General features: G+C 43.0%; 2 protein-coding genes across 2 annotated transcripts; one reads left to right on the top strand and one right to left on the bottom strand.

The window, feature by feature from the left end:
- Positions 1-569: 569 nt before the first annotated feature.
- LOC112610077 (olfactory receptor 3A2) lies at positions 570-1,565 on the top strand. The gene has a single exon (XM_025363379.1). It carries the CDS (start codon positions 618-620, stop codon positions 1,563-1,565), a length of 948 nt encoding a protein of 315 aa, XP_025219164.1. The 5' UTR covers positions 570-617.
- Positions 1,566-10,131: 8,566 nt separating this feature from the next.
- LOC112609944 (olfactory receptor 1D2) lies at positions 10,132-11,121 on the bottom strand. Its single transcript, XM_025363159.1, has one exon. The coding sequence runs from the start codon at positions 11,092-11,094 to the stop codon at positions 10,132-10,134; it is 963 nt and encodes a 320-aa protein (XP_025218944.1). The 5' UTR covers positions 11,095-11,121.
- Between the last annotated feature and the right edge of the window lie 1,135 nt (positions 11,122-12,256).

The following is a 12,256-nucleotide window of genomic DNA, read 5'->3' as shown; positions in this document are numbered from 1 at the left end:
CCTTGGCCTCCCAAACTGCTGGGATTACAGGCGTGAGCCACCGCCCCCAGCCTAGGTTATGTTTTAAATGCATTCTAGTTTCTCTGGATTTCTATTTTGAAACCTGCTTATTAGTTTGGGACAATCCCCCAGAGAGCAATAGGAAAATTTCATCTAAATCTAACTGTATTCATAGAGGAAGCCTTGTGTGTTTTTTAAAACAAAGTTTTTGTTTATATTTAAGGTATAGAACATGATCTTATGAGAATGGTTACTGTAGTGAAACAAATTAACATATTCATCATCTCACAGTTACCCGTTTCCCCCCTGTGGTGAGGACAGCTGTAATCTACTCAGCAACAATCCTGAATGCAATATACTTTATTAACTATAGTTCTCATGTTGTTCCAAGTATTCTGAGTGTTTCAGCTAGCAGAGGATGAGAGGGACAAGGTGGTGGTGGCACTGGGCATCTCAACCAAGAGCAAAGTGAAGGCACTGAGGTGATGGAGGAGGTCAACGAGTGAGGGATGGCCTGGGGACTCGCCATGGGGCTTTGAACATAAATGGTTTAAAATGTTAATGTGAACTGAGTGAACTGATACCTCCCCTGCTGGGACACGTCCTTATAGGAACTCATGGAGCCAGAAGCTGGGACCAACAGGACTGCTGTTGCTGAGTTCACTCTGCTGGGCCTGGTGCAAACAGAAGAGATGCAGTCTGTGGTCTTTGTGCTCTTCCTCTTTGCCTATCTGGTCACAGTTGGGGGCAACCTCAGCATCCTGGCAGCTGTCTTGGTGGAGCCCAAACTCCACACCCCCATGTACTTCTTCCTGGGGAACCTATCAGTGCTGGATGTCGGATGTGTCACTGTCACTGTGCCTGCAATGTTGGGTCGTCTCTTGTCCCACAAGTGCACAGTTTCCTATGATGCCTGCCTCTCCCAGCTCTTCTTCTTCCACCTTCTGGCTGGTATGGACTGCTTCCTGCTGACCGCCATGGCCTATGACCGATTCCTGGCCATCTGCCGGCCCCTCACCTACAGCACCCGCATGAGTCAGACAGTCCAGAGGATGTTGGTGGCTGCGTCCTGGGCTTGTGCTTTCACCAACGCACTGACCCACACTGTGGCCATATCCACACTCAACTTCTGTGGCCCTAACGAGGTCAATCACTTCTACTGTGACCTCCCACAGCTTTTCCGGCTCTCCTGCTCCAGCACACAATTCAATGAGCTGCTGCTCTTTGCTGTGGGTTTCATCATGGCAGGTGCACCTTTGGTTCTCATCATCACCTCCTACAGCCACGTGGCCGCTGCAGTTCTACGAATCCATTCAGTGGAGGGCCGGAAGAAGGCCTTCTCCACCTGTGGTGCCCACCTCACTGTGGTTTGTCTTTTCTATGGAACAGGTATCTTCAACTACATGAGACTGGGTTCAGGGGAGGCTTCGGACAAGGATAAAGGGGTTGGAGTGTTCAACACTGTTATCAACCCTATGCTGAACCCTCTTATCTACAGCCTCAGAAACCCTGATGTTCAGGGTGCTCTGTGGCGAATATTTTTGGGGAGGAGATCACTGACCTGAGAGGTGATGGGGTCCTTCCTTTCCTGCCTTTTCTGGACTGAGAAAAATTTCCCATGAAGACAGTAACCAGGAAAAATTCAGCCAGAACTATTTTTTCTATCTCCTGATGCTTGAAGATGGGTGTTACGTATTTGTCCTATTAGGAAACGTTACATAATTTATTCATTCAACAAATACTTATTAGATTACCTCTATGATCTGGACAGTCCTCCAAGGCATTGGTGAACAAAATGGACAGAAGTCTGTGCACTCGTGCAGCTCACATGCTATAAAAGTAGACGAAATAAGTAAGCATCATACATACCACATGATGATAATTTCTGTAGAGATGAACAAAGATGTTAATATGAAGTCAGGTCTACCGGGCAAGCCCTGTGGGCAAGTTTTACCCTGTTTTTGGCTGTGCCTACTTTCTGGGTAGAGTTAAAGCCTTGTAGTTCTGTGCGCCTGGAAAGTAACAAACGTCCTACAAAGAATGTCCAGTCGGTCAGTCACAGCCTAAGTGACCAAGAGTATTTCTGCAATATTTCCTTCTGGTTAGGACGTGAGATTCCCTGCAGTTCAGAATAGGGGAAGTTTTTTTGTTTGTTTCTTTGTTTTGTTTTGTTTTATTGTTGTTTTGTTAAAAACTTGTTAAAAAGTTCTTTAGAAAACCAAAACCATGGGCCTAGTGCGATGGATTATTTCACCTTCATTTTCGTCTCTCCGCTGCCACATAAGAATCCTGCTGGATGTTGACTGGGCGCGGTGGCTCATGCCTGTAATCCCAGCACTTCGGGAGGCTGAGGTGGGCGAATCACAAGGTCAGGAGATCGAGACCACCCTGGCTAACATGGTGAAACCCCGTCTCTATTAAAAATACAAAAATAAAATTAGCCGGGCCTGGTGGCGGGCACCTGTAGTCCCAGCTACTCAGGAGGCTGAGGCAGGAGAATGGCGTGAACCCAGGAGGCAGAGCTTGCAGTGAACTGAGATCGTACCACTGCACTCCAGCCTGGGTGACAGAGCGAGACTCCATCTCAAAAAAAAAAAAAAAAAAAGAATCCTGCTGGATGTTTAGGGAACAGGAAAGGTCTAGAGAGGAAAAGAACCCCCTAAATTAAAACTACATTCATACATACATGATGTATCTTAAGGTCATAAAAGGAATGTTTCCTCTCCATTCCCTATGATGCCTTTTTCTCTCATTTAATGTCACCTTCCTCACACATATGATAAAGTTTTTGAAAGAGTAAATGTTTATATTACAATCAGGTCCTTAGATTTTTCAATGTAGAATATCCAATATAAACTTCTCCTCCAAAGTCTTACTTAGCTCTCTCAAAGCTCCTTGCTCAGAAAATACATGCCCATAAATGTAGTTCCTAGAAAGGAGGGATGCCTGCATACCTGTCTTCCTTCCTTCCCAGTGTAAATGTATGTATTTTAAAAATTATTCAGAATGTTATACCTAATAGTGGAAACATTCAGATGATATTATTTTGTCAGGTAGGAAATAAAAATCCAAATGTTCCTTCACTGCATCAAAAATCACACTGTTAACGCCTCTTAAAATTGTGTTTTTAACTCTGGCGATTTCCCGTGTATGTGATGTGCCCATTTCACATCAGTAGAACCATACTGTTCTGTGGCCTGCTTGTTCTTCCTACATATTATGCAATACAGTCTTTTACATAACGAAGACTAACATCCTGCTGTATCTGTTTTAATGGTGGCACAGTATCCCGTTAAACATACAAGCCACAATTTATTTCATCAAACCTCTATCTATATAATTTGGGTTATTTTCAATTGTTTTGCAGCAACAGGGTTGTGATGAATATTCTTACGGTGCTGTCTTTCCAAATCTCTAGAAGTGTTTCCCTGTGATTAATTCTTATGAATAACTTTATCAGATTAAAGGATGTGCAAATACACATTTTGAGATATGCATACACACATCTCTTAATTTTTGCAACTTTTGCACCAGCTTACAAATTCACTGGATTATGATAGTGTCTGTTTACCCACATCCCTACCATCAATGGCTATGATAAATAGCATTTTCAATTTTTACAGTCTGAAAGTTGAACAATTATAGTATTTTCATTGAATTTTTTCTAGGTTTGTTGAAGTATGATTAAGAAATAAAAAAATTGTACCTATGCTATAAGGCATGGTTTAATAAATGTATGTATTGTGAAATGATTACCACAGTCAAGCTGATTTACATGTTCATCACCTCATAGTTATGATTTTGTGTGTATGTGTAGTGAGAGCATTTAAAAATCTATTCTTAGCAGATTTCAAGGACATCATGTTATTATTATTATTGTCATGCTGTACAGTAGAACTCCAGAGCTTATTCCTTCTGCCTAACTGAAACTTTGTGCCCTTTGACCAGCATCCAAGATTATCCTTATTTGTTTTCCTCTGTAGGTAAAGTTGGTTTTTCATCCCCTGCCTTCTTTCAAGTTTTTCTTTCTTTTCTTTCATTTTCTGAAGTTTAAATATGATATTTCTACATGTAGATTATTTGATATTTATCCTATTTTGTTGTTCTCTGAGTTTCCTAGATCTATGATTTGGTGTCTGTTATTAATGTTGGAAAATTCTCAGACGCTATTACTTCAAATATTTATTCTGTCCCTCTTTCTCTTCTCCTTCTGGTACTACCATTATGTATAAGTTACATCTTTCATAATTGTCCCACAGTTTTTGGATATTCTCTTTTAGTTTTTTCATTTTTTTTTCTATTTGCTTTGCTTTTCAGTTTGAGAAGTTTCTATTGACATATCTTCAAGTTCACAGATTTTTTATTTTTCCTCAGGCACCTCTAGTCTACTGATGAGGCCATTGTCTTAGTCTACTTGGGCTGCTATAACAGAATACATAGACTGGGTGGGTTATAAACAAGAGAAATTTATTTCTCACAGTTCCAGAGCCTGGAAAGTCCAATATCAAGGTGTTGCCAATAGACCTGGTATCTAATGAGAGTCACTGCCTGAGTCATAGGTGGCTGTTTTCTCATTACATCTGTACATAGTGCAAAGGACAAAGGAGCTCTCTAGGGCTCATTTTGTAAAGCACTAATCCCTTCCATGAGGGCTCTGCTCTCATGACCTGATTGTTTCCCCAAGGCCTCACCCCCAAAATACCATCACATTAGAGATTAGATTTCAACACACGAATTTTGACTAGGGCACAAACATTCACTCTGCACACATCAAAGGCATTCTTCATTTTTGTTATGGTGTTTTGGATTTCTAGTATTTCCTTTTGATTCTTAAGGTTTCCATCTTTCTGCTTACGTTAACCATCTTACATATTGTGCACTTTTTTCCATTAGATCCCTTTGCATATTAATCACAGTTATTTTAAATTCCCAATCTGATAATTCCAAAATCTCTGTCATATCTGGTTCTGGTTCTTGTACTTGTTTTGTCTCTTCAGACTGTGCATTTTGCCTTTTAACACGCCTTGTAATTTTTGTTGAATGCTGGACATCATGAATGGGTAAAGGGAACTGTGACAAATAGGCCTTTAGTGGGAAGTGTTGTGTTTATATGGCCAGAAGTTAGGCTGTGTTTACTGTTTGTTGTAACCATAGATATCAGTGAGTAGAATTTTCTCTGGTGTCCTTGTTTTTATCTCCCTATTGTCTTTGGGTTTCTCTAGATATTCCTTTTTAAATCGGGTTGGAGCCTTGCAGTTCTTTCCGCTGTAATCCTGTTATTACATAGGAGCCCTGCTGATGTGGTGGTGAGATGGAGCGGCAAGGAAAGCATTCTGTAATCCTGTGATTAGGTCTTGGTCTCACTCAGGTCTCACGATGAGTCGGTGCCCCTGCACTGTTACTTTCACAAGTGCTACTCAGCTTCCTCCTCTCCCCTAAATAAGACAGGACGTTTAGAGTTGGGTATTTCCCTTCCTCCATGTTGAAGGTTAGAGGGAGCTGGATATTTTTCTTCCCCCACATTGTCAATTAGGCTCTGGTAAAACCTATCATGGGGGCCAGGTGTGGTGGCTCACACGCATAATCCCAGCACTTTGGGAGGCCGAGGCAGGTGGATCACCAGAGGTCAGGAGTTCAAGACCAGCCTGGCCAGCATGATGAAACTCCATCTCTATTGTACTAATAATACAAAAAATTAGCCAGGTATGGTGGCGCATGCCTGTCATCCCAGCTACTCCAGACACTGAGGCAGGAGAATCACTTGAACCCGGGAGGTGGAGGTTGCAGTGAGCCAAGATTGCGCCATTGCACTCCATCCTGGATGACAAGAGCAAAACTATTTCCAAAAACAAAACAAAAACCTACAGTGGGTTAGGCTCTGGTAAAATCATCTCCCTTGAGAGCCAGCCATTATTAAGGAAATATACTCTCAGCATATTTCAGAATTCCTGTTTGGGGGTCTGACAGGGGTTGCTTTTCTCCTCCCCCTGTCAGAAGCATAAAAGGATTCTTCTACAATCTTCACAGTAAGAATCTGGTGGTGTTCCTGGAGGTAAAAGTCAGGAAACTGTGAGGGTCCTCTTGAGACTCCCCACACCTCAACCCAGAGTTTCTAATTCCCAAGTGCGTTCACACCGATTCTCCAGCTTGTCAATCGCAGTCTCGGTGTGTGTACCTGTACTGGCCCCAGCAGTGGGCTTCTGCTCCTGGGCTTCTATTCTAGTTAAGCCGTGATCCACCTCTCTCCCGTTTTCGGAGCAGCAGTCTGCCCTGTGACTTTAGTTCTCTGAGGAATCTAAGAAGAGCTGTTGCTTTCGAATTTGTTCCACTCTTTCTTGTGGGAATGGGACTGATGATTTCTAAGCTTTTTACATGTTGGAGTGTAAACTGGGACTCTACGTTTTATTTTATTGATAACTACTGGTGGTGAACATTTATGGTCTGTCCGACTTCTGTTTCTCCCTTTCTAACAGCTGCCAATTTCCGTTTGGCATCCAGGTGGCTCCAGGGGGTGCGGTTCCAGCCAAGGCTCCAGAGTAGGGGTGTCAGAATATCTACTGGCCTGGCCACAGTGTGATGGTTCTATGTGGCATGTGACCTAAGTTACCTTAACAAGATCTTGACACTCGCATTTCTCAACTCAGTTTCCATGAGGTAATTAAGCCCTACACAAATGACTTGACTATTTTCTAAGCCAAGGATATACATAGCTGGCAACATTCTAGATGCATAGGACAGAAGTTAGTACATGACAGCATGTATGTTTTAGGACGTTCAGTTAATGCCCTCAGGGAACTCTGGTTCAGAAGGACCACTCTAGACTGTTGCTCCTCATCAAGCAAAGAAATGACCTTGCTACCAAAGGTCTGACAGACGAAAAAGAGCTACCAAGTCTGACTTGGGCCAAAACCCAGAAGAGAAAGGAATCCCCAGAACAGACTGCTAATGATTGAACTGCTTCCCCTCAAAAGCCATTTGCTGACTCCAGCACAGGGACTGAGATAGCAGAGAGTGTAGCTGAGAGGCTAAGAAGTGGGCAGAGTTTTTGCGGCTTATGGGGCTGGAGAGAGAAAACTTGCAGGTAAGGTCCTGCCAAAGGGAAAAGTACAATAAACACTCTCAGCTTTGAACTGGGACTTTGAGCGTGCCGTACATTCTAGGAGTAAGGCATCATCGGAAATAGGCCAAGCCTCGCAAAGAATGAAACTCGGCTTTAAGCAACTAACTCCATCATGGGTTGGATAAAAGAGATTTACTCCTGTCCTTTCTGCCTGCCAGACTCAAAAACAAGTCATTTCTGGAAGAAGAAGCTATCATCCAGAGCAGTGCTATCCAATAGAAATTTCACATGAACCACATATGTGATTTAAATTTTTCAAGAGCCACTTCAATAAAAGTAAAAAGAAGCAGATGAAATTAGTTTTAATGATGTGTTTTATTTAATTCAATAATCTAAAATATTACTACTTCATGTTAATATTTAAAATTTTTCATCTGTCATAGTTGTAGTGAAAAAAGAAAAATATTTAAAAAATAAAAAATTGTGAGAGATTTTACATTTTTATATTTCTTTTCTTTTTTTTTTTTTTTTTTGAGATGGAGTCTCACTCTGTCGCCCAGGCTGGAGTGCAGTGGCCGGATCTCAGCTCACTGCAAGCTCCGCCTCCTGGGTTCACGCCATTCTCCTGCCTCAGCCTCCCGAGTAGCTGGGATTACAGGCGCCCGCCACCTCACCTGGCTAATTTTTTTTTGTATTTTTAGTAGAGACGGGGTTTCACTGTGTTAGCCAGGATGGTCTCGATCTCCTGACCTCGTGATCTGCCCGTCTCGGCCTCCCAAAGTTACATTTTTATATTTCATAGTCTTTGAACTCTGGTATGTGTATTTTAAACTTACAGCACATCTTAATTAGGATGCCAAATTTGCCTCAGAGATACTGGGTCTGGATTCTCTCATGAGGCTGCCTTAAGAGTATCGGCCAGTGGTGCAGCTGTCTGAAGGCTTGACCAGGGAAGGATAAGCTTCCCTGCTCATTCACATGGTCATTGGTAAGTTGCAACATTTTGCTGGTTGTTGGACTGGAGACCTCAGTGCCTTGCTGTCTGTTGGCTGGAGGCCGCCTTCAGTTCCTTGCTGCTAAGGCCTCTCAAAACTCGTCTGCTTCCTTCCACAGAGCAATCAAGAGAAGAGAGCCAGAAAGAGAGGAGATGGAAGTGATAGTCTTTTATAACTTAATCTCAGATGTCATCAGTTTTACTGTGTTCTATTTGTTAGAAGCAAGTCCCTAGATTTCACCCACACTCAAGACTATACACATACATGAATACCAGGAGGCAGCAATCATTGGGAGACATTTTAGAGGCTGCCTGCCCCACAACCCAAATGTCCATCTGTAGGTGAAAGGACACTGATATGGTTTGGCTCTGTGTCCCTACCCCAATCTCATGCTGAATTGTACTCCACAGTGTTGGAGTGAAGGAAGAAAATGACAAACACAGAATTCAGGGTCATGGTTACTTCTGAAGGAGAGACATACCTAGAGATTCCATGGTACTGGAAACTGAACAATTCACAACCAAAAAAAAAAGAAAAAATGCATGAGAGTGATTAACGGAAGAATGCAAATTGTTAACAAATACCCGGAAAAAGATCAATCTTATTACCTCAGAGCTATTCAAATGAAAACAATAATAAGAGACAATTGTTCCCATAGGATAAAGAAGAATGTATTAAAACAATGCAATATAGTGTTAGGGAAATGAAGTTAGTGAAAGCAGTAAGAGTGGAGCTGCTTCTCCTGAAGTTGAGAATCTGGGCGGCAAAACCAGAGGCAGGTATTAAATTATTAAATGCTCACATCTGTAATCCCAGTGTGTCCAGAGTTGGTTCCTTCCAGTGGGTTTGTGGTCTCACTGACTTCAAGAATGGAGCTGCAGACCTTCACAGTGAGTGTTACAGCTCTTAAAGATGGCACGGACCCAAAGAGTGAGCAGCAGCAAGATTTACTGTGAAGAGTGAAAGGACAAAGTTTCCACAGCATGCAAGGAGACCTGAGCAGGTTGCTGCTGCTGACTGGGGGAGTGGCCAGCTTTTATTCCCTTATTTGTCCCCGCCCATGTTTCATTTCTATCCTATCAGAATGCCGTTTTTTCAATCCTCCCTGTGATTGGCTACTTTTAGGATCCTGCTGATTGGTGCATTTTACAGAGCACTGATTGGCGCATTTTACAGAGTGCTACTTGATGCATTTTAAAATCCCTTTGCTAGCTACAGATCACTGATTGGTGCGTTTTACAATCCCCTTGCTAGCTACAGAGTGCTGATTGGTGCATTTTACAATCCTCTTGCTAGACAGAAAAGTTCTCGGAGTCCCCACTGGACTCAGGAAATCCAGCTGACTTCACCTCTCACCAGCACTTTCGGAGGCTGAAGCAGGTGGATCACCTGAGGTCAGGAGTTCGAGACCAGCCTGGCCAACATGGCGAAACCCTGTCTCTACTAAAAGTACAAATATTATGGTTGGGCCCGGTGGCTCACGTCTGCAATCCCAGTACTCTGGGAGGCCAAGGCGGGCGGATTACGAGGTTAGGAGATTGAGACTGTCCTGGTCAACATGGTGAAACCCCGTCTCTACTAAAATACAAAAAATATTAGCCAGGCGTGGTGGCCGATGCCTGTAGTCCCAGCTACTCAGGAGGCTGAGGCAGGAGAATTGCTTGAGCCCAGGAGGAGGAGGAGGCTGTAGTGAGCTGAGATCGTGCCACTGCACTCCAGCCTGGGCAACAGAGGCAGATTCTGTCTCAAAAAAACAAGGAAAGAAAGAAAAAAGCTTCAGTTCCAGCACTTAGTTTCTCCTGTGGTTTCAAGGTTGGTTCATCCGAGCATGCTCAGGTCACATGACCTAAGGACCCATGGCCACTGAAAAACAACTCACACCTTGTTACATAGAAGTTGAAACAGATGGGTCTGGTGCAGCTGCAGTTGGGTTCGACAGAGGTGTCTTTGCTTCACCACAAAGCCATAAACTCATTGTGAGCTGGACCTATGTTCTGATCACTCCTATCTCCCCGATAGGCCTTGCTCACGGTGGAGGAAGTTTTCCGTCTCCACTTCAATGCCCAAAATTACCCCTCATGTCAACTTCCAGAAGGCTTTTCCTTGGAGAAGTCTTCCCAGAGCCCCATGCATGTCCTTGTTCCTCAGGCTGTAGATGAAGGGGTTCATCATGGGTGTCACCACCGCATACATCACTGTGGCTACTGAGTCCTTCATGGAGTAGGTTTGGAGGGGCTGCAGGTATACCATACCCAGAGTCCCATAGAAAAGGGAGACCACAGCCAAATGGGAGGCACAGGTGGAGAAGGCTTTGTACTTCCCAGTGGCTGAGGGTATTCGGAGGATGGCTCTGACAATGCGGGCGTAGGACGTGATCATGAAACCTAAGGGGATGAGGAAGATGAAGCAGCCCGTGGCAACCAATACTGTGTGGTTGACGTGGATGTTGGAACATGCCAGCCTCAGCAGGATGTACATCTCACAGAAGAGGTAGTGGATCTTTCGGGACCCACAGAAGGTCACCCTGGTCATGAGGAGGGTATGGATGAGGCCATAGAGGACAGAGAACACCCAACACAAGGAGAGGAGCAAGATACAGAGTCCAGGGCTCATGGCTGTGACATAGTGGAGGGGGTGGCAGATGGCCACATAGCGGTCATACGCCATCACGGCCAGAATGAGGTTGTCCAGGGCCACCAAGGAGACCAGGAAGTAGAGCTGCGTCAGACACCCTGCATAGGCGATGGCTTTGTTCTGGGACTGGAGGTTCACCAGCATCTTGGGGATTGTGTTAGTGACAAAGAAGAGGTCAGTGAAGGAGAGGTTGACCAGGAAGAAGTACATGGGGGTGTGCAGGCGAGAATCAGAGCTGATGGCCAGGATGATGAGCACATTTCCCACCACTGTGACCAGGTACATGGACAGGAACATCCAAAACAGGATCCGCTGCTGCTCAGGACTCTCTGACATCCCCAGGAGAAGGAACTCTGAACCTTCAGTCTGGTTACCTCCATCCATTTCCCCAACTCTCTGCAACATTAACACCAACAAATGTTTACAAGTTGCCCTCAATTGTAGAATGACATGAAGGTAAACAAAATCAACTATTTTCTTAGCATTAAAAATATCTTAGACTAAATTTTATAACCAGTTTAGATAGGCAACAAAGTCATAACAGGCACAAAAACAGAACGTGGAAAATCTCTGTGCAACTTAATTATTCCAGCAACTTCTAATCTGGCATACTCAATATTACAGGAATAATATCTATGACTTATTTTAAATCCTATCATCTTACTATACTCTTGAAATGTTTAAAGATGAGTATGTTATGTTATGATATTGTACAGGTTTTAAGTGATTTTAAAAACATGTATATATTATAAGAAATAGATATTGTACCACTAGATGAAAGGGAACATATTGGAAAGGAAAGGGAAAAATTATTATTTGCTTATATGGTAGTCTATCTGGGAACCCTCAATCAATGAAATGTCACTAGAAATAAAAAGAGATATCAGTAAAGTTACCAAATACAAAATGAATAGACCGCAAACTAATGGTGCTCCCAGTAAGCCATTTGGTGTAGCCATAAAACCTGTGCCCTCAGAATGCCAATCTGAGTACTACCACCGACTGGCTGTGAAACCTCAGACAGGTTACTTGAGCTCTTCAAGAACTGGGATCCTTCATGCACAACCTGGAGGTGGCAAGGATAAACATAAGTAATAAAAGTATTCAAATATTGCCCATTATTCCATATATTACATCTATGTAAACAATTAGGTTAAAATACAATACAAAGCAATCCCATTTCCATTATCTAAGTATTACGACATTAACAAGAATTGGGCAGGACCTGCAGATTCTCCAGAGAGACATAAGATATATATTTAATAAATGGATAAAATTACCAAAAGTAAGGCATACTTGCATTAACCTGAAGCTTAACCTGTCAAAGTCAAGATCGTGGGATTTGGGGGAAACAAAAGCTAACCTAAATTTCACCTAAAAGTAAGCTTGAAAATAAGCTGGGAAAAGATTGAAACAGAGTAATGAAGGAAACCTACTCTGCCAAATATCCAGACTCTAAAAAAGCCTGGTATTGATGCTCGAGTGAGCAGATGAGTAGAACTGGATAGAACTTCAGAAACAGCCAGTACGTGTGGATTTAATGGATTGTTATGGTAGTACTATTTAT

This window comes from Theropithecus gelada, chromosome 16 (assembly GCF_003255815.1).
Source record: "Theropithecus gelada isolate Dixy chromosome 16, Tgel_1.0, whole genome shotgun sequence".
In the NCBI taxonomy this organism is placed as follows: Eukaryota; Metazoa; Chordata; class Mammalia; order Primates; family Cercopithecidae; genus Theropithecus; species Theropithecus gelada.
Note: the sequence above shows the minus strand (reverse complement) of the source record. Positions and strands in the feature narration are given on the sequence as shown.